The sequence below is a fragment of the Mirounga leonina genome, unplaced genomic scaffold, assembly GCF_011800145.1.
Source record: "Mirounga leonina isolate KUSES-001 unplaced genomic scaffold, KU_Mleo_1.0 Mir_195, whole genome shotgun sequence".
Lineage (NCBI taxonomy): Eukaryota > Metazoa > Chordata > Mammalia > Carnivora > Phocidae > Mirounga > Mirounga leonina.
In genome coordinates this window covers 11,273,405-11,292,288 of record NW_023270490.1, presented here as the reverse complement: position 1 = coordinate 11,292,288, position 18,884 = coordinate 11,273,405, and the positions used below count along the sequence as shown (strand labels likewise).

General features: G+C 65.1%; 2 protein-coding genes across 3 annotated transcripts in view; one reads left to right on the top strand and one right to left on the bottom strand.

The window, feature by feature from the left end:
* The window catches only part of LAMA5 (laminin subunit alpha 5), a 49,869-nt gene extending 37,154 nt beyond the window's left edge, over positions 1-12,715 (top strand). Inside the window, exons 42-80 of the mRNA XM_035025524.1 lie at positions 248-361; positions 581-708; positions 888-968; positions 1,145-1,359; positions 1,573-1,673; positions 1,814-1,994; positions 2,079-2,228; positions 2,684-2,835; positions 2,906-3,016; positions 3,221-3,332; positions 3,958-4,128; positions 4,239-4,435; positions 4,552-4,668; positions 4,817-4,971; positions 5,259-5,400; positions 5,520-5,622; positions 6,089-6,199; positions 7,001-7,180; positions 7,273-7,421; positions 7,503-7,673; positions 7,782-7,918; positions 7,992-8,145; positions 8,281-8,414; positions 8,491-8,653; positions 8,731-8,865; positions 8,960-9,117; positions 9,205-9,337; positions 9,415-9,558; positions 9,663-9,793; positions 9,900-10,064; positions 10,152-10,290; positions 10,382-10,527; positions 10,596-10,788; positions 10,864-11,028; positions 11,178-11,340; positions 11,447-11,580; positions 11,670-11,763; positions 11,903-12,025; positions 12,208-12,715. Of these exons, the coding sequence (XP_034881415.1) occupies positions 248-361; positions 581-708; positions 888-968; positions 1,145-1,359; positions 1,573-1,673; positions 1,814-1,994; positions 2,079-2,228; positions 2,684-2,835; positions 2,906-3,016; positions 3,221-3,332; positions 3,958-4,128; positions 4,239-4,435; positions 4,552-4,668; positions 4,817-4,971; positions 5,259-5,400; positions 5,520-5,622; positions 6,089-6,199; positions 7,001-7,180; positions 7,273-7,421; positions 7,503-7,673; positions 7,782-7,918; positions 7,992-8,145; positions 8,281-8,414; positions 8,491-8,653; positions 8,731-8,865; positions 8,960-9,117; positions 9,205-9,337; positions 9,415-9,558; positions 9,663-9,793; positions 9,900-10,064; positions 10,152-10,290; positions 10,382-10,527; positions 10,596-10,788; positions 10,864-11,028; positions 11,178-11,340; positions 11,447-11,580; positions 11,670-11,763; positions 11,903-12,025; positions 12,208-12,347 (5,592 nt within the window). The 3' untranslated portion in view covers positions 12,348-12,715. The remainder of the gene's footprint in view (positions 1-247; positions 362-580; positions 709-887; positions 969-1,144; positions 1,360-1,572; positions 1,674-1,813; positions 1,995-2,078; positions 2,229-2,683; positions 2,836-2,905; positions 3,017-3,220; positions 3,333-3,957; positions 4,129-4,238; positions 4,436-4,551; positions 4,669-4,816; positions 4,972-5,258; positions 5,401-5,519; positions 5,623-6,088; positions 6,200-7,000; positions 7,181-7,272; positions 7,422-7,502; positions 7,674-7,781; positions 7,919-7,991; positions 8,146-8,280; positions 8,415-8,490; positions 8,654-8,730; positions 8,866-8,959; positions 9,118-9,204; positions 9,338-9,414; positions 9,559-9,662; positions 9,794-9,899; positions 10,065-10,151; positions 10,291-10,381; positions 10,528-10,595; positions 10,789-10,863; positions 11,029-11,177; positions 11,341-11,446; positions 11,581-11,669; positions 11,764-11,902; positions 12,026-12,207) is intronic.
* A 311-nt stretch (positions 12,716-13,026) lies between these two features.
* ADRM1 (adhesion regulating molecule 1) lies at positions 13,027-18,626 on the bottom strand. Of its 2 annotated transcripts, none has more exons than XM_035025522.1 (9): positions 18,389-18,626; positions 17,588-17,704; positions 15,855-15,978; positions 15,226-15,312; positions 14,569-14,650; positions 14,110-14,342; positions 13,749-13,906; positions 13,457-13,559; positions 13,027-13,258 (listed from the first exon to the last, which is right to left on the bottom strand). In XM_035025522.1, exons 1-9 carry the CDS (start codon positions 18,599-18,601, stop codon positions 13,155-13,157), a joined length of 1,221 nt encoding a protein of 406 aa, XP_034881413.1. In that variant the 5' UTR covers positions 18,602-18,626; the 3' UTR covers positions 13,027-13,154. The 2 variants fall into 2 exon arrangements, with proteins under 2 accessions (XP_034881413.1, XP_034881414.1); XM_035025523.1 differs by having other exon boundaries at positions 14,221-14,342.
* Positions 18,627-18,884: the final 258 nt, after the last annotated feature.

Below are 18,884 nucleotides of genomic sequence, written 5' to 3'. Positions count from 1 at the left end.
TCATCTGAGGGGTTTTGTGACTGAACGCCCACCCGCTCAGAAGAGGTGTCTGGGGGACAAAGAGGTGACCCTGGCCCACATGGGGGGGGGCTGTCACCTGAGCCAGGGCATCTGCATGGCTTTGGGGGCTCTGACTTTGTGTCTAGCCGGTCAGGGCCAGCACCTCTGAGGGTCTGAGAGCATGGTCCTTCACCGGCGCCTCGGGCTGGCCTTGCTTCCTTCCTGACGACGGGTGCCTCTGCCCCAGGAATGTGCCCCTGGCTACTACCGGGACATCAAAGGTCTCTTCTTGGGTCGCTGTGTCCCCTGTCAGTGCCATGGCCACTCAGACCGCTGCCTCCCTGGCTCGGGCGTCTGCATGGTAAGCAGGGCAGACACCCCAGACACAGACTAGGGAAGACAGGGAAGACCAGGGGCCTTTGGGCCAGTAGTACGGATACACTGGGGTCCAGGGGGAAGGTCGGTGTCCTGGGCGGGGCACTGGCTGGCCTTGGGCATAGAGTCCCTGGTACGGTTGGGGTGAGAGCTAATGGGAAACAGAGCCTCCACCATCAGTGCTGACCCGTCCCTTCTGCCCCAGGGCTGCCAGCACAACACTGAAGGTGACCACTGTGAGCACTGCCGGGCTGGCTTCGTGCGCAGTGGGTCCGAGGACCCGATGGCCCCCTGTGTCAGCTGCCCCTGCCCCCTCGCAGTGCCTTCCAACAAGTAAGCTGGGCCAGCCCCGCCAAGGTCAGATGCCCTTGCAGCCCCGGTAGGGAAGGTCATCATCTCCTACCCGGTTGGGCCAGCACTGCCCTCTGGAGGCCAGAGCAGCGGGGGTGGGCTGGCCAGGTGGGGACCGCGGGTGGCGTGCAGCTGTCAGAGAAGCCCCTCGGTGTCTGCAGCTTTGCGGTGGGCTGCGTCCTGCGAGGAGCCCGCACACAGTGTCTCTGCAAACCCGGCTACGCGGGCGCCTCCTGCGAGCGGTGAGCGGGGGGCGCGGCGGGGGGGCGGGGGGCGCAGGAGGCCCGCAGGCGGTGGGGTGCGGGGCGGCCGGGCAGGAGGGCGGGCGGGTGCGCGAGCGTGCAGGTGCACGTGCGGGAAGGTGGGCGCGCGGGCCGAGGGACCCAGGCCGCCGACCGCGCCCTCGCGCCCGCCGCAGGTGCGCGCCCGGCTTCTTCGGGAACCCGCTGGTGCTGGGCAGCTCCTGCCAGCCGTGCGACTGCAGCGGCAACGGCGACCCCAACCTGCTCTTCAGCGACTGTGACCCCCTGACCGGCGCCTGCCGCAGCTGCCTGCGCCACACCGCCGGGCCCCGCTGTGAGAGCTGCGCCCCCGGCTTCTACGGCAACGCCCTGGTGCCCGGCAACTGCACCCGTAGGCGGGGAGCGGCGGGCGGGAGCTCGTGCGGAGGGCCGGGCGGGCGATGCCCCGGGAGAGGGAGGGCCGGGCGGGCGTGGGGTCCGGGCGGGCGATGCCCCGGGAGAGCGAAGGGAGAGCGAAGGACGCGGGGCGGAGGAGGTCCGCGTTGGGCGGGAGCTCAGGAAGGGGAGGGGCGTCGGGGCCACTGTCACAGCACCCCTTCTGCAGGGTGTGACTGCTCCGCATGCGGGACAGAGACCTGCGACCCCCACAGTGGGCACTGCTTGTGCAAGGCAGGCGTGACTGGGCTACGCTGTGACCGGTGTCAGGTACGGCTTCCTGGCGGGGCGGGGCCTGCAGGCAGGGGGCGGGGCCTGCAGACAGGGGCGGGGCCTGGAGGTGGGGCCTCCGGGCAGGGGCGGGGCGTGCGGGCGGGGCGGGCGGAGCCTGACCGCAGTCTGTGCCGCAGGAGGGATACTTCGGCTTCCAGGACTGTGGGGGCTGCCGCCCATGCGCCTGTGGCCCAGCCGCGGAGGGCTCCGAGTGCCACCCCCAGACTGGGCAGTGCCCCTGCCGGCCGGGGGCCGCAGGGCCCCAGTGCCGCGAGTGTGCCCCTGGCCACTGGGGGCTGCCTGAGCGGGGCTGCCGGCGTGAGTACGGATGGTGGGGGCTGTGGGGTGGCCGGCGCCCTGGGACCCCTGCCAGCCGCTCACCCCGCCCCTCCCCCCACCCAGGCTGCCAGTGCCAGGGGGGCCACTGCGACGTGCACACGGGCCACTGCACCTGCCCCTCCGGGCTCAGTGGGGAGCGCTGTGACGCCTGCAGCCAACAGCACGAGGTGCTGGTGCCTGGCGGGTCCGGGGGCCATGGCGTCCACTGTGAAGGTGCGTCGCTGTGCCCTAGGCCTGCTCCTTCTGGGTGCACTTGGGGGCATGTGAGTCCCAGCCCTCATGATCTGGTGGCCCCTCTGTTAATCTCCACTTCCAGAGACACCCTGCGACCTCAGCTCCCTCTCATGTTTCCCAGGGACCCCTGGGCTCCACGCTGACCTCACTCCCGCCTTCCAATTCCCAAGTCCAGAACTCCCCAGCTGACCCCTACCGCCCCCGGCCCCACCCCGAGCTTAAATACTGACCTCCTGGCACCTGCCCCATTCCCTCCTGACTTCTTGATCTCCATGCTGACCTTTCAATTGGTCCTGCAAAGGCCATGCTTACCTCTGACTCCCACTAACCTTGTCACCTCCTGCCAACTCCATGACCCTTGGCCGACCCATCCCCACCGCGCTGGCCCTGTGAGTCCTTCCCCAGCCCTGCACTGACCCCTGTGCTGCCTGCAGTGTGTGACCACTGTGTGGTCCTGCTCCTGGACGACCTGGAGCGGGCTGGCGCCCTCCTCCCCGCCATCCGGGAGCAGCTGCACAGCGTCAACACCAGCTCCGTGGCCTGGGCCCGGCTGCACAGGCTGAACGCCTCCGTCGCCGACCTGCAGGTACCTCTCAGCCCGGCCCCCCCCCAACTGCTCTCTGGGGTTGCGGGCTCTCACCTTCTGTCCTCCCCAGAGGCAGCTCCAGAGCCCCCTGGGCCTCCGCCACGAGACGGTGCAGCAGCTGGAGACCCTGGAACAGCAGAGCTCAAGCCTCAGACAGGACGCACAGAGGCTGGACGGCCAGGCAGGACCCTGGGGATGTCTGCCTGGGAGGCCCCTCCCCAAAGCTCCCTGGGATGCTCCTCCCCTCAAAAGCCCCTTCCCCTGGGACCCTTCCCCTGCAGTAGACTGCACCCCCCAGAGGCCCCTCTCCCGGGGCCCCAGACTGTCCAGTGTCGCCCCTGATCCTCGGTTCAGGCTGTGGCCTGACACGATGCTGTGTCCACAGGCCACAAGAGCTCTCGCCAAGGCCGGCCGGCTGCTGGACAGCACTGAGGCCTCCCTGGGTCAGGCGCAGACGCTGCTGGTGGCCATCAGGGCTGTGGACCGCATCCTGAGTGGTAGGGGCTAGCCCAGCTGGGCAGAGGATGGTGGGCAAATAGAATGGTGCTCAGGGTCGGGGCAGGGTTTGAAGAACCGGCAGGGTTTTGGCTGTGTAGACGTGGCTGAGTGAACAGCAGGGCAATGTGGGAGGCAGGAGAGGATGTGGTGTGGTTAGACGGGGCAGGTGGGCACTGAGGGGCATGCTGGTGCCCTCTTTGGGGATACCATGCCTCCCCTTGGAGGTGCCCTGCTCCATGGGAATACTTGGTGGTGGATACCTGAATTACAAACAGACCTATTGCCAAAAGAAGAGACTGGGGGGACGTGGCCCAGCCCAGGGGTCGGGGAGGAATGAAATTGCAGCTGAGTGCTGACCTGGAGCAGGGGCTGGCTGGGCCAGGTGGAGCAGATGGGCAGCGGGGTGTTGGGGTGGGGGCTGAGGAAGGTGAGAGGGTGGGGGCGAGGAGCTCAGGCAGCCGAGCAGCCGAGCAGAGCTGTGTCCTGGAGCCATCCGGGGCATTTCTGGGTTGTGTGCAGGCACTCTGAGCATGCTTGGGTGGGGTCTCGGGCGTGGGAGCTAGTGGACAGAGGTCTGCTTGGGCAGCAGGCCGGCCCTAATTGCCCCCACCCTCCGCCGCATAGAGCTCGAGTCCCAGACGGACCACCTGTTCCCGGCCAACGCCTCGGCCCCGTCGGGGGAGCACGTGCGCCGGACACTGGCTGAGGTGGAGCGGCTGCTGGGGGAGATGCGGGCCCGAGACCTGGGTGCCCCGAGAGCAGCGGCTGAGGCTGAGCTGGACGCGGCCCAGAGACGTGAGTGGCTGAGATCAGCTTGAGATGCGGCAGACGGGGGCTGGGTGGGCACTGGGCGGGGACCCGGAGTTCCTGCCTGGACAACCATCCCCACTTGGGGTCTGGGCCAGTGCTGGCCCGTGTGCAGGAGCAGCTGAGCAGCCGCTGGGAGGGGAACCGGGCACTGGCCGCGCGCGCCCGGGACCAGCTGGCCCAGCACGAGGCTGGCCTCATGGACCTTCGAGGGGCCCTGAACCGGGCAGTGGGCACCACTCGGGAGGCTGAGGAGCTCAACAGCCGAAACCAGGAGCGCCTGGAGGATGCCCTGGTGAGGGGCCCTCCTCTCCTGCTCCCTTCCCCCGCTCCCCCCCACCCTGCGGCCCCTTGTCCCCACCATGTCATACCTCTGCTCTTGTCACCCCCTTTCTTCCCCGTGGCCTCCAGCACCGGAAGCAGGAGCTGTCCAGGGACAATGCCACTCTGAGGGCCACTCTGCAGGCCGCCAGTGACACCCTGGCCCAGCTCTCTGGGCTCCTGCATGGTATGGACCAGGCCAGGGAGGTGAGTGCCGCCCCTCTCGGGGGCACCGAGGCAGGTTCCGATGGCGGTCTGCACGCAGGGCGTGGCTTCTGGGTTCCCAAATCAGGGGAGAGTGAGTAAGGGATCGGGTTGGGGGTCCCACTTACACCCCCCACCTGTCCCCACCCAGGAGTATGAGCACCTTGCTGCCAACCTGGATGGGGCCCGGACGCCCCTGCTGGAGAAGATGCGGGCCTTCTCCCCCGCAAGCAGCAAGGTGGAGTTGGTGGAGGCCGCGGAGGCCCACGCACAGCAGCTGGACCAGCTGGCCCTCAACCTGTCCAGGTGCGAGGCCTGCAGGGCGCCCCGGGGACGCAGCCGAGTCCTTGCTGACACAGCCAGTCGGGGAGGGCTCCTGGAGGAAGAGGCCATTGTCCCCACGAGGTCCTGGCCCAAATGGGGTGCAAGGGATAAGAAAGGCATGCCTGGCGGGCAGCAGGGCAGGGGCAAAGGGTCGGGGGCTGGAGGGGGCAGGCAGACTGGCCCAGCAGCTGTGACAGCAGGAGAGCCTGAGCTGTCTGGGCCCGGGCCCCCGACCACACATCCTGTGTCCCTCTCCTGCCCCCACACAGCATCATCCGTGGAGTCAACCAGGACCGCTTCATCCAGCGGGCCATCGAGGCCGCTAACGCCTACGGCAGCATTCTCCAAGCCGTGCAGGCCGCCGAGGGGGCTGCTGGTCAGGCGCTGCGGCAGGCGACCCACACATGGGCGGTGAGGCCCTGGCCCTCCCCACAGCCCCAGTAGGAGCCCCTGCCTCCCTCCCCGCCCCACGACCCGACCCTGGTTCCCACCAGGCAGGTATGAACCGCATCCTGCCCCCATATCTGCAGATGGTGGTGCGGGGAGGCCTGGCGTCCCGAGCCCGGGACCTGTTGACCAACAGCAGTGCCCTGGCAGAGGCCACCATCAGGGGGCAGCAGAGGCTGGGCCACGGTGAATGCTGGGGAGCCCTATGTCCGGTCCCATGGGGGGCGGTGGATGGGACCGGTGGTCGTAGGTGATGGTGGGAGGGAGGGTGATGGCTGCCCTGTGTGGGAGTCCTGCTTACCACCGGCTCGGCATGTTGCCCTGGGGACTGTGGGGGCGCTGGGAAGGGGTTCCTCCTACTGTCCCGATGGGAGCCAGGTGGATGAGAAAGGGCAAAGGGCACACGCTCTGCTGCTAGACCCTCAGGGTGCTGGCGGCCCCCGGGCAGTGGCCTGGCTCTCCTGAGCTTCTCTTGTGTGACCTGTGGAATGGAGATAATTACATCTGCGGGGGGGCCGGTGCCTCCCCAAGCTGAGGGCCCTCAGGTCTGGATGTCTCCGTCTGTGTGCACGTTGGCCTTGTCCCCTCCTGGTGAGGTGGGCCGAGGTGGGCTGTACCTGCACGCTGAGAATGAGGCTGCCTTCCCCCGCAGTGTGGGCTACCCTCCAGGGCACCGGGACCCAGCTCCGAGATGCCCAGGCCAAGAAGGAGCAGCTGGTGGCCCGAGTCCAGGAGGTACAGGCCATGCTGGCCATGGACACCGGTAAGTTGCTCCTCGCCCCTGCCCTGGCCCTCTGCTTATCCCAAGGTGGACAGCACCCCCCCCACGGGCAGGGTGCCAGCTGGGGCTCTCCAGTGGGCACTTGGGGGGGGTGTGTTTACACCCATGGTGTCCAGAGCGCTGGGCAGGAAGCCACACAAAATAGTTCTAAGGAGCAGGTGAAAGTGGGAAGGGAACAGGAAGTGCTTTGGAGAGAAATAGAAGTGGGTTTGGGGGAGCACAGGGAGTGTGCGGCAGGGACATTTCATCCCCCAAAGTTAGGGGCACGGGCCTGCTCGGGCTCCCAGGAAGGACATCAAGGGAGGGGACAGTAGGTTGGAGGGTATGAGGTGGAGGTGGGAGCGCGGAGACCAGTGTGGCTGGAGCCAAGGACCCGGGGAAGGCCTCTGGGCAAGGGGTGGTGCGCCTGACGCAGGTCGATCTGTGCAGCCGCCAACTTGGGTAGAAGGTCCCAGCAAGCTCGGACCTGGGGGCTGTGGAGGTTCAGGCAGGGCGCTGGGACAGATGATGGTGGCCGTGGGGGGCCAGGGCTGAGCTGACGGGTGTCGGGGTGACCAGGCTGTGGTCTGAGAGGCTGGCACAGGGAGCTGTCCGGGCAGGACACACACGTGGTGTTCCTGCTGCTTGTGGTTCCTGGGAGATCGGTGGGGGCTGGGCCCCCTGTTGCTGGACCTTGTCAAGGTGGGGCTGGTGGTCCCCCCCCACCCACTGCAGAGGGGAGGTGAAGCCAGGACAGTCCTTGCCTGTGTCCCTCTGAGCTTGCCTGTACATTGCCCGCCACAGACGAGACAAGCAAGAAGATTGCTCACGCCAAAGCTGTGGCCGCCGAAGCCCAGGACACGGCCGCCCGCGTGCAGTCGCGGATTCAGGACATGCAGAAACACCTGGAACAGTGGCAGGGCCAGTACGGAGGCCTGCGGAGCCAGGACCTGGGCCAGGTGGTACTCGACGCGGGCCGCTCAGGTGGGCCCCGGGGTCCCCTGATGCGGGGGTGGGGGGTGGCCAGGGACTGGGTGAGGCCAGGCTGTTGGGGTCACACCCTCTGCTCCCTGCAGTGTCCACCCTGGAGAAGACGCTGCCGCAGCTGCTAGCCAAGCTGAGCCTCCTGGAAAACCGTGGCACGCACAACGCCAGCCTGGCCTTGTCCGCCAGCATCGGCCGCGTGCGGGAGCTCATCGCCCAGGCCCGCGGAGCTGCCAGCAAGGTGAGAGCAAGCGCCGGGGCACAGTCGCCTCTGGAAGACCAGGCAGCAGACACTGATGAGCCACGCGCCCCCCCTCCACAGGTCAAGGTGTCCATGAAGTTCAACGGGCGCTCAGGGGTGCAGCTGCGTGCCCCGCGGGACCTCTCTGACCTCGCCGCCTACACCGCTCTCAAGTTCTACCTCCAGAGTCCAGAGCCGGAGTCTGGCCAGGTCCCCGGGGATCGCTTTGTGCTCTACATGGGCAGCCGCCAGGTACCAGGCGGGCAGGACGGGCACGGCGGGCTGGGCGAGGCCGGGCACTAGCTGGGAGCCGGCAGGCGGGGCTGGGTCCCCGTCCCGCTGAGTCTCCTGTCGCCGCAGGCTGTCGGGGACTACATGGGCGTGGCTCTGCGGAACCAGAAGGTGCACTGGGTGTACCGCCTGGGGGAGGCGGGCCTCGCAGCCCTCAGCGTCGACGAAGACATCGGGGAGCAGTTTGCAGCAGTCAGCATTGACAGGTGTGTGGCCCGGCCCCCTGTGCTCCCCCCACCGCCTGGCGGGGTCCACTCCTCACCCCCCCTCTGCCTTCAGGACCCTCCAGTTTGGTCACATGTCTGTCACGGTGGAGAAGCAGATGCTCCATGAGACCAAGGGCGACACAGTGGCCCCTGGGGCCGAGGGGCTGCTCAGTTTGCGGCCTGACGACTTTGTCTTCTACGTGGGGGGCTACCCCAGCCACTTCACGGTGAGCCTGGCCTGGTGGGGGGCGGCCCGGCACTCCTGTCCCAGCAAGTCCTGCTCCACGTCCGGCTGCGCACTGAGCGCCCTCCCTTGGGTCTGCCTGGGGGCGAGGAGCCCTGACTGTGCCCCCTGCCCACAGCCCCCTGAGCCCCTCCGCTTCCCTGGCTACCTGGGCTGCATCGAGATGGACACGCTCAACGAGGAGGTGCTCAGCGTCTATAACTTCGAGGAGACCTTCCAGCTGGACACAGCCGTGGACAGGCCTTGTGCCCGGTACGTGCAGCCAGGGCCTGGCCCTCATCCCGCTGCGGCCGGCTCTCGGCTGACTCCTGTGGCCTCTGACCTGTAGCTCCAAGTCGACCGGGGACCCGTGGCTCACAGATGGCTCCCACCTGGACGGCTCCGGCTTCGCGCGCATCAGCGTGGAGAGTCAGATCGGCATGACCAAACGCTTCGAGCAGGAGATACGGCTTGTGTCCTCCAACGGGATCATCTTCTTCATGCGGCACCAGGCACGCGGGCTGCCCGGCCCCAGCGCACGTCGCCCCCTCCGCTCCCCACCGCGTACTGACCCTGCCCCTCCCCCCAGGACCAGTTCCTGTGCCTGGCCGCGCAGAAGGGCAGCCTCCTCCTCCTCTACGACTTTGGCGCGGGCCTGGTGCGGGCCAAGCCGCAGCACGAGGACATGCAGAAGCTGCTAACCATGACCACGGCCAGCAAGGCAGTAAGGCTGGGCTCGGGGGAGGGCTCGGGGGCTCCGGGAGGACCTGCAGGACCCACGGCGCACCCTAGAGCCCTGGCCCGTGGGCACCCTGCAGATCCAGGTGTTCCTGCTGGGGGGTAATCGCGGCCGTGTGAGCCGCGTGCTGGTGCGCGTGGAGAGGAACAACGTGTTCAGCGTGGACCACAGCAGCTCGCTGGAGCTGGCCGACGCCTACTACCTGGGGGGCGTGCCGCCCGACCAGCTGCCCCCGAGGTGAGCGGGCGGCCGGGCGCGGCCGGGGGCGGCCGGGGGCGGCCGGGGTCTCGAAGGCGGCGGCGGCCTCATGCTCGTTCCCTGCAGCCTGCAGCAGCTCTTCCCCTCCGGAGGCTCGATCCGCGGCTGCATTAAGGGCATCAAGGCTCAGGGCAAGTACGTGGACCTCAAGAGGCTGAACACGACGGGCATCAGCTCGGGCTGCACTGCCGACCTGCTGGTGAGCCCACCCCCGCCCTGGCCGGCAGCACCCCCTCCAGGCCTGTGCCGCGGGCCCTCATGGTCCCCCTCCCGCAGGTGGGACGGGCCATGACTTTCCACGGCGACGGCTACCTGTCCCTGGAGCTCCCCGATGTGCCCCCCGTCTCGGGCCACATCTACTCCGGCTTCGGCTTCCGCAGCACCCAGGACGCTGGTCTGCTCTACCACAAAGCGTTCCTGGTGCGTGCGCCCCCGCTCCCAGCAGCGGCCGCGTGGGGCTCGGGGGGCTGGAGGGCGGGAGTCCGGGCCCCGGCCCGGTCTGCTGACCTGGCCACTGTCCCCAGGATGGGCCATACCAGGTGTCCCTGCAGCAGGGCCGTGTGACACTGCAGCTGCTGAGGACAGAGGTGAAGACTCGAGGGAGGTTTGCCGACGGCGTCCCCCATTATGTGGCTTTCTACAGCAACGACACAGGGTGAGCCTGGCCCACCGGGCCTCTGGCGGCGGTGTCCAGGGACAGGAAGGCGGCAGTGCGGTGGGCGGATGGGGCAGGGCGGGGGAAACACTGCTCCTCCCTGCAGGGTCTGGCTCTATGTGGACGACCAGCTTCAGCAGATGAAGCCCCACCAGGGGCCGCCCCCCAGGCCCCAGCCACAGGAGTCCCAGAATCTCTTCTTAGGAGGTTTGTCCAAGGCTGGCGACTACTTCAACTTCAAGGGCTGCATCAGCAACGTATTCGTGATGCGGTGAGCTGCGGGCGGGGGGCGCAGGGGGGCGTGGGGGCCAGTGCCCACCCCCCACCCCTCCAGTGCTGACCGTGCCACCCTCCTCAGGCCCGTGGGGCCGCAACGTGTATTCGACCTGCAGCAGGACTGGAAGAAAGTCAACGTGAGCTCAGGCTGTGCCCCCACCCCGCGCACCCAGACCCCAGGGCAGGCACCTCGAGGACTGAGGGCCGCAGCGGCGCGGAAGGTGGGGCACCCGGAGGCTGGTGTGCGGGCAGGGGGGGTGGTCGGTCAGAAGGCGGTCCCACGCATTCCTGCTTCCGATCTGATCCCCTCAGCCCGGCCGACGCAGCCGCCAGCCCCCTCAGGACCCTGCCTGCACACCACCCTGGCCTCCCAGGACCATCCAAGATGCCTACCAGTTTGGGGGCCCCCTGTCCAGTTACTTGGAGTTTGCTCACATCCCGGCACCCCCCGGGAACTGGTAAGGCTGGGCCGGGTGGGGAGGGTGCGGAGGGGCCGCCCAGGCTGACGGCCTTGCTTGGCTTCCAGGTCCCACCTCTCGATGCTGGTCCGCCCTCGCACCCCACGAGGACTCCTGCTGCTCGCTGCCCCCCTCACGGCCAGCAGCCCTTCTCTGCTTCTCCTCCTGAGCCACGGACACTTTGTTGCCCAGACAGAGGGCCCTGGGCCCCAGCTCCGTGTCCAGAGCCGCCAGCGTTCACGGGCTGGCCGGTGGCACATGGTGAGAGAAGCTGAGGAGGGGACACGGGCCGGGTCCTGGGAGCTCCCACTCTGACGTGCCCCCTCCTGCCCCCAGGTGTCTGTGCGGTGGGGAAAGACTCGGATCCAGCTGGCGACAGATGGGGTCTGGGCCCAGGACCAGGAGGGGCCCGGCCAGCAGCACCAGGGGGCAGGGAGCCCCCGGCCCCAGATTCTCTTTGTGGGGAGCCTCCCTGCCAGTGGCTTCAGCCCGAGGCTCCCAGTGAGAACCCCTTCCATCTACCCCCGCAACCCTAAACCACCTCACTCCGCACCCTGCCCCCTGCTCTCACTTCCACCCCCCTCGCCGGCTGAACGGCCCTCCCCAGCCCCGGGACCTTGCCCCACACCAGCCCATCTGTGTCCCCGCAGGTGGCCACCGGCAGGTCTGGCTTCAGTGGCTGTGTGAGGAGACTGAGGCTGGACGGGCGGCCCCTGGGGGCCCCGACACGGGTGATGGGGGTCACGCCGTGCTTCTCAGGCCCCCTGGAGAAGGGCCTGTTCTTCGCAGACAGCGGGGGTGTGGTCACCCTAGGTCTGTAGGGCGTGGGTGTGCCCCTGGCCCAATGGGGCAGGAGCGGGGCTCCAGAAGGGGGGGAGCCCGGGCAGCCCTGCCCCTCTTCACAGCCCCCTTCTCACAGACACCGCGGGGGCCGTGCTGCCTCATGCGGCCCTGGAGCTGGAGGTACGGCCTCGGACGGCCACCGGCCTCATCTTCCACCTGGGCCGGGTCCAGGCACCGCCCTACCTGCAGCTGCAGGTGCGGGCCGAGCAGGTGAGCTGTGGGAGAGGGGGCTACGGCCGCAGCGGGGGATTGGGGTTCGCAAGGCCGTCCTGACCTTCCCCCCACTGCCCCGCCCCCAGGTCCTGCTGCGGGCGGACGATGGTGCAGGGGAGTTCTCCACGTGGGTGATGTGCCCGGCGGCCTTGTGTGACGGCCAGTGGCACCGACTGGCGGGTAAGCTGGCCCCACCCCCATCCCTGCTTTTCTGCTGAGTACAGCACCCAGGAGGGAACAGTGGTGGGCCCCCCAGGCAGGCTGCATGGCAAACAGCCCCTGGCCCCGCCCCCCCATCACAAGGACCCTGTGCCCACAGTGACCAGAAGCGGGAACGTGCTCCAGCTGGAGGTGGACGCACGGAGCAACCAGACCCTGGGCCCTGCGCTGGTGGCCTCCATGGCCACCGCCCAAGCACCTCTGCACCTCGGGGGCCTGCCTAGTGAGTGCAGCCTCAGCCTGGGGTGGGAGTTGCCCCTCCAGGACCAGGCATCGGGTCACCCCACTCTCACTCCACCCTCCTGTGATGGGGCAGCCAGGGAGACTGAGGCGTGGCGGGAGGGGGGGCAGTGGGCCGCTGGCCTCTGCTCTGACCTGTCTCCCCATCTTCCCCTGCTCCCCCAGAGCCCACGAACACACAGGCTAGGCCTCTAGCCTATCGCGGCTGCATGAGGAATCTGATGCTGAACGGGTCCCCCGTCACCTGGTCTCGCTCTGTGGGCATCCAGGGGGCAGTGGGGGCCAGCGGCTGCCCAGCCACCTAGCAAGCTGCCCCTCCAGCAGCCACGCAAGAGAGCCTTCGGGGGCCCCGGCCTGGCGTCCACAGGAGGGCCGCCCTGGGCAGGCAGGCTCCCACGTCTCAGAGCCTCCAGCCCCTGCAATTCAGCCCACTTCACATCAAGTCTATTTATTTGGACTCTAGATTCTAGAGGTGATAAATCTTTTTGAAAACGATTTAAGTTATACCGGACATTTTAAACTGGCGTTTTTAATACTGTTTATCTTTCAGCTTCATGATGAGATTTTCCCTCCACCAATTTTTCATAACATCAGAAATTGGCCCTGCTTCTTAAAAATTAATTAAAAAGTAGAGGTGCCTGGGTGGCTCAGTCCTTAGGCGTCTGCCTTCGGCTCAGGTCATGGTCCCAGGGTCCTGGGATCGAGCCCTGTGTCGGGCTCCCTGCTCAGCGGAGAGCCTGCTTCTCCCTCTCCTACTCCCCCTGCTTGTGTTCCCTCTCTCGCTGTGTCTATGTCAAATGAATAAATAAAATCTTAAAAAAAAAAAAGTAACTTCTGTTTGAGCGTTGACTTCAAATGTGAAAGGAGTAGAGCAGTCGGTCAGAGGCAGATCTAGACCCTGGACATGCCCGTGGCGGGGAACCACCTGCCCAGGGGGCTCCCCTCACACCAGCTCCCCTCCTGGGCACACAGGAAAACCAGAGGTGGCAGGTAAAAGACAAGACCTTTATTTCTCAGCAAGCTGGAACGGAGGTGAGGGCATGTACCGCACCACAAGCCCCATCACTGAGGTCGCCAGCCGCAAATCCCGACCCCTTGGGGACACCAGTTAATTAATCTAAGCTCATGTCTTCCTCTTCGTCCTTCTTGTCCTTCCCGTCACCCTCCTGCTCGGATCTGGCACTGTTCTGCATAGCTTTGGCAAATGCTTCCACATCTAAAATGCATTTAAAAACACGAGGTGACCTTTCTAGACCCTGGCCTGGAACTGCTGACCGGAGGGAACATAAAAATTTCTAGACTGAGGCCCAGGACCCCCGAGATGCCCCAGCCAGGCCAGCCAGCCCTATGATGTGCAACCTCTGCCTTCGCCCCGCGGGGGGGGGGGGGGGGGGGTGGGGGGGCAGGCACTTACCGCCCTTGTTGGCGGCCTCCACGGCCTCTGCAGGCAGGCCAAACTGGCACATGAGGGGACCCAGCTGCCCAGAGGCCAAGGCCGCGCTGAACATGCCCAGGGCCTGCAAAGGAAAGCCAGACACTCCTGAGCACTCACTTGGCAAAGGCCCTGGGGGGGGGGGGGGGGGGGGGGGGGTGCCTGGGCCAGTCGCAGGTGCAAGGACGCTTGGTGACAGGGAGCCACGTGGAAGGTAAGTCATGTCCCCTGCCACCAAGCACACAGCAGGAGGCACCCAGGCCACAGCATCTACCTGCTGGAACTGGGGCGAGGTCAGCGTGTTCTGGATCTCCTCTGCCGTCTGCGGCAGTGACTCCCCGGAGGGCAGGTAGGGCAGCAGGCGCTCCTGGACGTCCGCGTTGGCAAGGATAGGTGCCATGATCTCGGGCGTCAGAACACTGGCCAGGTCAACTAAGGCGTAAGCACACGGCCATCAGCGGCTGGAGGCCAGCCACAGACGCCCGAGCCATGACTTCACTGGGTGTGGTGAGGGAAGGGGGCAGCGGCTCAGCCCAGGGACATGCTTGGCCCCATGCCTTGGAAAGCCAGCAAGCGAGCAGGCAGGGGGCAGCAGGCACCTTCACCCCCCAGCCTGGAGCCGAGCAGCATGTTACCTTGCTGGCCGCCTCCTGGCCCGGCCGGCACGTTCATAGTAGCTAGAATGCTCTGAAGGTCACTCAGCTGGATGGGCTGGGTTGGGCTGGCTGCCGTGCTGGTTCCATTACCTGAACTGGGTGCGGGGCTCGGGCTGGTCACCGAGGCAGCTGCTGGAGCAGAGGGGGCTGGGGTGGCTCGGGTAGAAGAGGTGGTGGAGGACGGGGTGACGGCTGCCGACTGGCTCCGGGAGCTGGGAAGAGCGAGGGCAGCAATGGAGCGGCCAGGCACCCTAAAGGCGCCCACAGCAAGTCGTCCTGTGGCAGGGGTCCCTGAAGTGCTGGGAATCCGTCTAGACCCCGAAAAGGACCCTCCCCAGGTGTCTTTTCCGCCCTTCCGCATCTCCTATGTCCAGTCTCCTTGAAGGTGGGGGACCCCTGGTGGCACCCAGGCATGGTGGGGCAGAGGACAAGGCTCACCTGGATGAAGAGCTGCTCGCTGGAGGCCCCCCACTCCCCAGTAAGCTGGCCAGGCCTGGCCCGGTCAGGGCCCCCAGCCCACCTGCAAGAAGACATGAGCTCAGACGCCATGCTCTCCAGAAGAGCCCACCTCACCACCAGACATCCCGTGCTAACACCAAGGGACAAGCAGGGAGAAGTGGTGACCACAGTGGGCTGGGGTGCCAGAGTAGCGATGGCTCAGACTGTAGCGTTCTGGAAGCTTATTCCGCAAGTCAGATCGTTTCTGTCTCCCGTTCCACTAACAACACACTTAGGTCCAAGGTAACACGCAGTCCAAACCTGGCAGAGTAGCAAGTGTTTCCCTGCCGCCCAAGAAACACACCGATCCCAGCCCAACAGAAGGCGGCAGCGGGCAGGCCCACCAGAGGGGCACCAGAGCAGAGGGCCCCAGGCAGGAGCCCCGCTCCCAGGCCAGCTGTGCTCCCCTCGAGTACAGAGCTGGGTCCTCACCACGGACCAGCTCTCAGCTCAAACCACAGAGCATGCGGCCCTTCCCAGGGAAGCTGGCACAGGGAACACACGTTCACAGATGTCACTGAGAGCCAATGAGAAGGAAAAACTCAAATCCCAAAGCAACCGTGACTGAAGGTTGTCCACTCCTAACACAGGAGTTACCCAGTCCTCCGAGGCCAGCAGGTCCGATGAGCTGCATGAGCTGGCTGTGGCTCATGTTCCCCAGCAGGCTCTGCAAGCCGCCCTCGCCTGTAAGACAGAAGAGGTCAGACTTGGGGCTGCCGGGTCCCTGGGTCGACACCCACGGGGCCATGGGGAGGCTGGGGGCCTTGGGCTGAGATAGCACGCACCGTGATCCCTCCCTTTGGCTTTCCCGGCACTGTACAGAAGCGCCTGGAAGGAGCCAACAGGGCGGAGCTCAGATAGTTTTATCACCAGAAGCTGGGCGGAGGCTTGCACTTGGAACTAAGAGGCTTCTGACTTGAAAGCCTCCATTTCTACTTAAAAACAACCAGCCCGGGGGCGCCTGGGTGGCTCAGTGGGTTGAGTGTCTGCCTTCAGCTCAGGTCATGATCTCAGGGTCCTAGGATCGAGCCCCTCGTCAGGCTCACTACTCAGCGGGGAGCCTGCTTCTCCCTCTTCCTCTGTCCCTCCCACCTGCACATGCTCTTTTATTAAAAAAATGAAATAAAAACCAAAACCAAAAGCAAAAACAACCAGGCTGCATCATCAGGAATACACGTCATTGACATCCACTGACATGCCAACACGTTCTGGAAGGTGACCATTACCGCCCAGTGCAGACAGCTCATGGCCTCCACTCCCGCTTGCCCCCAGCGCTCCAGGCATCGGAGGATTGTTCAGATACTCGTTGACCTTCCGGCAATGCTCCTCGTCCTGGTCGGTCTTGGGCTCCTGTGGGGGGAGGACAGGACCACAGCTGCAACGGAGCGGCCCGCTGCCAGTGACGTGGCTTACAGACGAGAGGGTCGACAGGGCAGGTACCAATCCACAGCCACGCAGCACTGAGGAGAGAACCCAGCAGGGCCGAAAGGACAGCAGCCCGTTGAGATCGCTGGGCTGCGGCAACGTTCGTTTTGAGGGCGGGAAGACTAAAGCACCGAGGGCACCCAGTCTGCACCCCGCGACGCCCTCCGACCCTCCAGAATTTCGTGCTTTCCACAACAGTCTAAACGCCCCGATGCCTTCCTGTGACCCGTGTAACAGTACAAGAACCCTTCTATCACACCACCGCCCACGAACCAGCCCCAGCCCGCGGCCCTTCAGGGTTAGGTGGAAACTCAAGAAAGCACCTGGCAGGCACTCGACACCAGCACCTCGGGGTGTAGGGCGTCACCAGGCAGCACTGTCCCGTCAGTGGCCCCAGAACTACGAGACGAAGCACCCACGACTGAGGAGGCACCGTGGGTCTGCTGGGGGGCCAGGGACAAAGAAGGGGGACAAGACAGAGTTCCCCACCCCCAGGGTGGAGGGCAGCAGGGCAGAGAAGCAAAATCAGGTAAGGTAGGGCTGATGAAAACTTCCCTGGCAAAACCGTGCAAAAACAAGCTCAGGCCCCCCGCCCCCGTCTGTGTTTGCAGATGAAGTTTCGGTGCAACGCGCCGCACCCGTCCATTTACTCCTTGTCCACGTGCCTCTCACGCTACGTGGGCAGAGGCAAGTGTCTGCAGCACAGCCTATCCGGCCCCCAGAGAGAAACCTCTGCCTTGTTCTAGAACGTGCTAGGGGAAGGGCAGCGGGGTCAACCTCTGGGGAAGGAAAGTGGCAGCATCTGTGCCCCCGTATACCCACTTCTAACAAGTCTACTTCTCGATTTTAACAGAACCCCCCCACCCCCACCCTGTACGGAAAATAGCCTCGGCGTAGAGTCACTCTTTAACCCACTGCCAGCGACAAAACGGGGACGGCAACAAGCCCAATGGCCGACACGTGGGAGAAGGAGCGACGGCTGTTAAACTCAACGGAATAGTGACTGCAGCTGTGGGCGCCAGAGTGCCCTGGTGCACTGACCCCCAAAGACCCCCAAAGCACGCAACCAGGGAAGGCAGGGCTGAGAAAAGCTTGGGAGAAAACACTCCATTTTTGTAAAAAACAAAGCAAGGAGAACACACATAGTCACCCCTGCTTCCGCTCTGGGGTGCTCATGGCAGGGGGAATGGGGGGCACGCACCGCGAGACAAGCAAACCAGAGGCTATGCACCTGTCAATGCAGCAACACTGGGGCCGAGGCCAGAAACCACTCTTGGTCTGCCAGGGATTCCGATCTTGCATGGGCACCCGGAGCCCAACCACAAGCGTCTGGACTCTGGAAGAGGCCCCTTGCTCCAGTGCCCCCCACCTACCACCCCCACAAGAGGACACACGGGAATTTTAGGGTCCGTGACAATCACGTTCAGTCAGCATCAGCCGTTTCATGAAAGTGAATTCTACGGTCCAGTGAGCAAGTTTCTAACCTGATTCTATGACAGAGAAACATATATTGAGATCAAAACCTTCTACATACCTGCATCCAAAAGAAGAGCCGTTTGGACCCTGCCTTGAACTTGAGCACATAGACCCTCCCACTGGGGCACTGCGGCACGCGCTTGAACTCACAGTCGTCAGGAAAGATGATCAAGTCCTTCCAAGAGCCACAGAAGAGGAGAGAGTTAGCTTCACAGAAACACACTGCTGATCCCACAGCCTCCCAGAGAAACACGCTGGCTCCTACGTCTGCGTGGGGGCGGGAGGAGGGGGCACAGGATGCAGACACAATCAAGTCACCAAGGCCCCTCACCAGCAGGGTCTCCACCGGGTGGAGAAGCCAGGGTCAGAGGCACCCCACCAAGGGCATGAGGGCCAGGAGAGGGGCTCGGTCCGCAACAAGGAAGGTGGGCTTGCAGCTTTTCAAGGATTTTTAAGAAAGACATCTTGGGAATGATGCTCCACAACGAGTTAAAAGGTGGTTCTGCACTGCTCTCAACAAAGAACAAGTTAGTCTGAAGGACAAAGAATGCTAAACAGAGCAGCTGGTAACAGGTCAGCATTCACACGCGGCGCACTTCTGGGCATCTAATCTTCAGAGTGTGACGCACAGACCACGATGGAAGGACTCTACAGAATCCTTGAGACTCGGAACATGCACGAGCAAAGCGTAACAGCTGATGTGGGCACCAAAGCAGCAGTGCCCTCGAATCCCAGCAACGCGCTCCGAGTGTAAAACAGCTGCTGTGTGTCCCGAAGGCAGCGAAGGCAGCTCCACGCGCTCCCGTCCCGAGGAAGCCGCACGCTCCCTAAGGCCAGACTCAGGGTAACAGACACTTACATCTTCCACGTTCCCAGACGTCCTGTCTTTCCAGCAGAAGTGAATGAGGGAGTCATCCGTCTGCTGAATGTACACGAGCCCTTTCCGTTTATCTGGGGTGACGGTAGTTCCTTTCAGTGACATTTTTCCTGCACGAAACTCCACCAAGTACTTGTTGGAGGACCCACGGGAGCCTGGCACCAGGCTTGGGAAGAGAGCGCCTGAAGTCGTCATCCTGGAAGAGGGGCCAGCATGCAAAGCCGGTCAAAGCAGGGCCGCCCGCCGGCCACCTCGGGCGGGGAGGAAGGGGGCCCGGGAAGCTGTGGTCGCGGAGCCCGGCCGCGGGGCCAGGTGCCGGGGGTTTCCCGAGCATGACCTCCCCGCCCCGCTGCGGGTGGCCCCCCAAGCCCCCCGCGGCACGCGGGTTTCCTACGGCCTGGGGCCCCCAACGAGTTGACAAACTTGAGCTGGGCGGGAGCGAAGCCGTCAGCCGGCTTCTGCGGGGCCCGCCCCCCGG

Bases quoted from the DNA above. Each gene is read 5' to 3' on its own strand.
- ADRM1 (XM_035025522.1), bottom strand. From the start codon at position 18,601: ATGACGACTTCAGGCGCTCTCTTCCCAAGCCTGGTGCCAGGCTCCCGT. The intron at 14,651-15,225 runs GTAACTCCTGTG...GTCTTCTTGCAG, and splicing joins TGCTGGCCTCGGAGGACTGG to GTGGGCTGGGGGCCCTGACC. The intron at 13,259-13,456 runs GTAAGTGCCTGC...AATGCATTTTAG, and splicing joins GGAGGCCGCCAACAAGGGCG to ATGTGGAAGCATTTGCCAAA.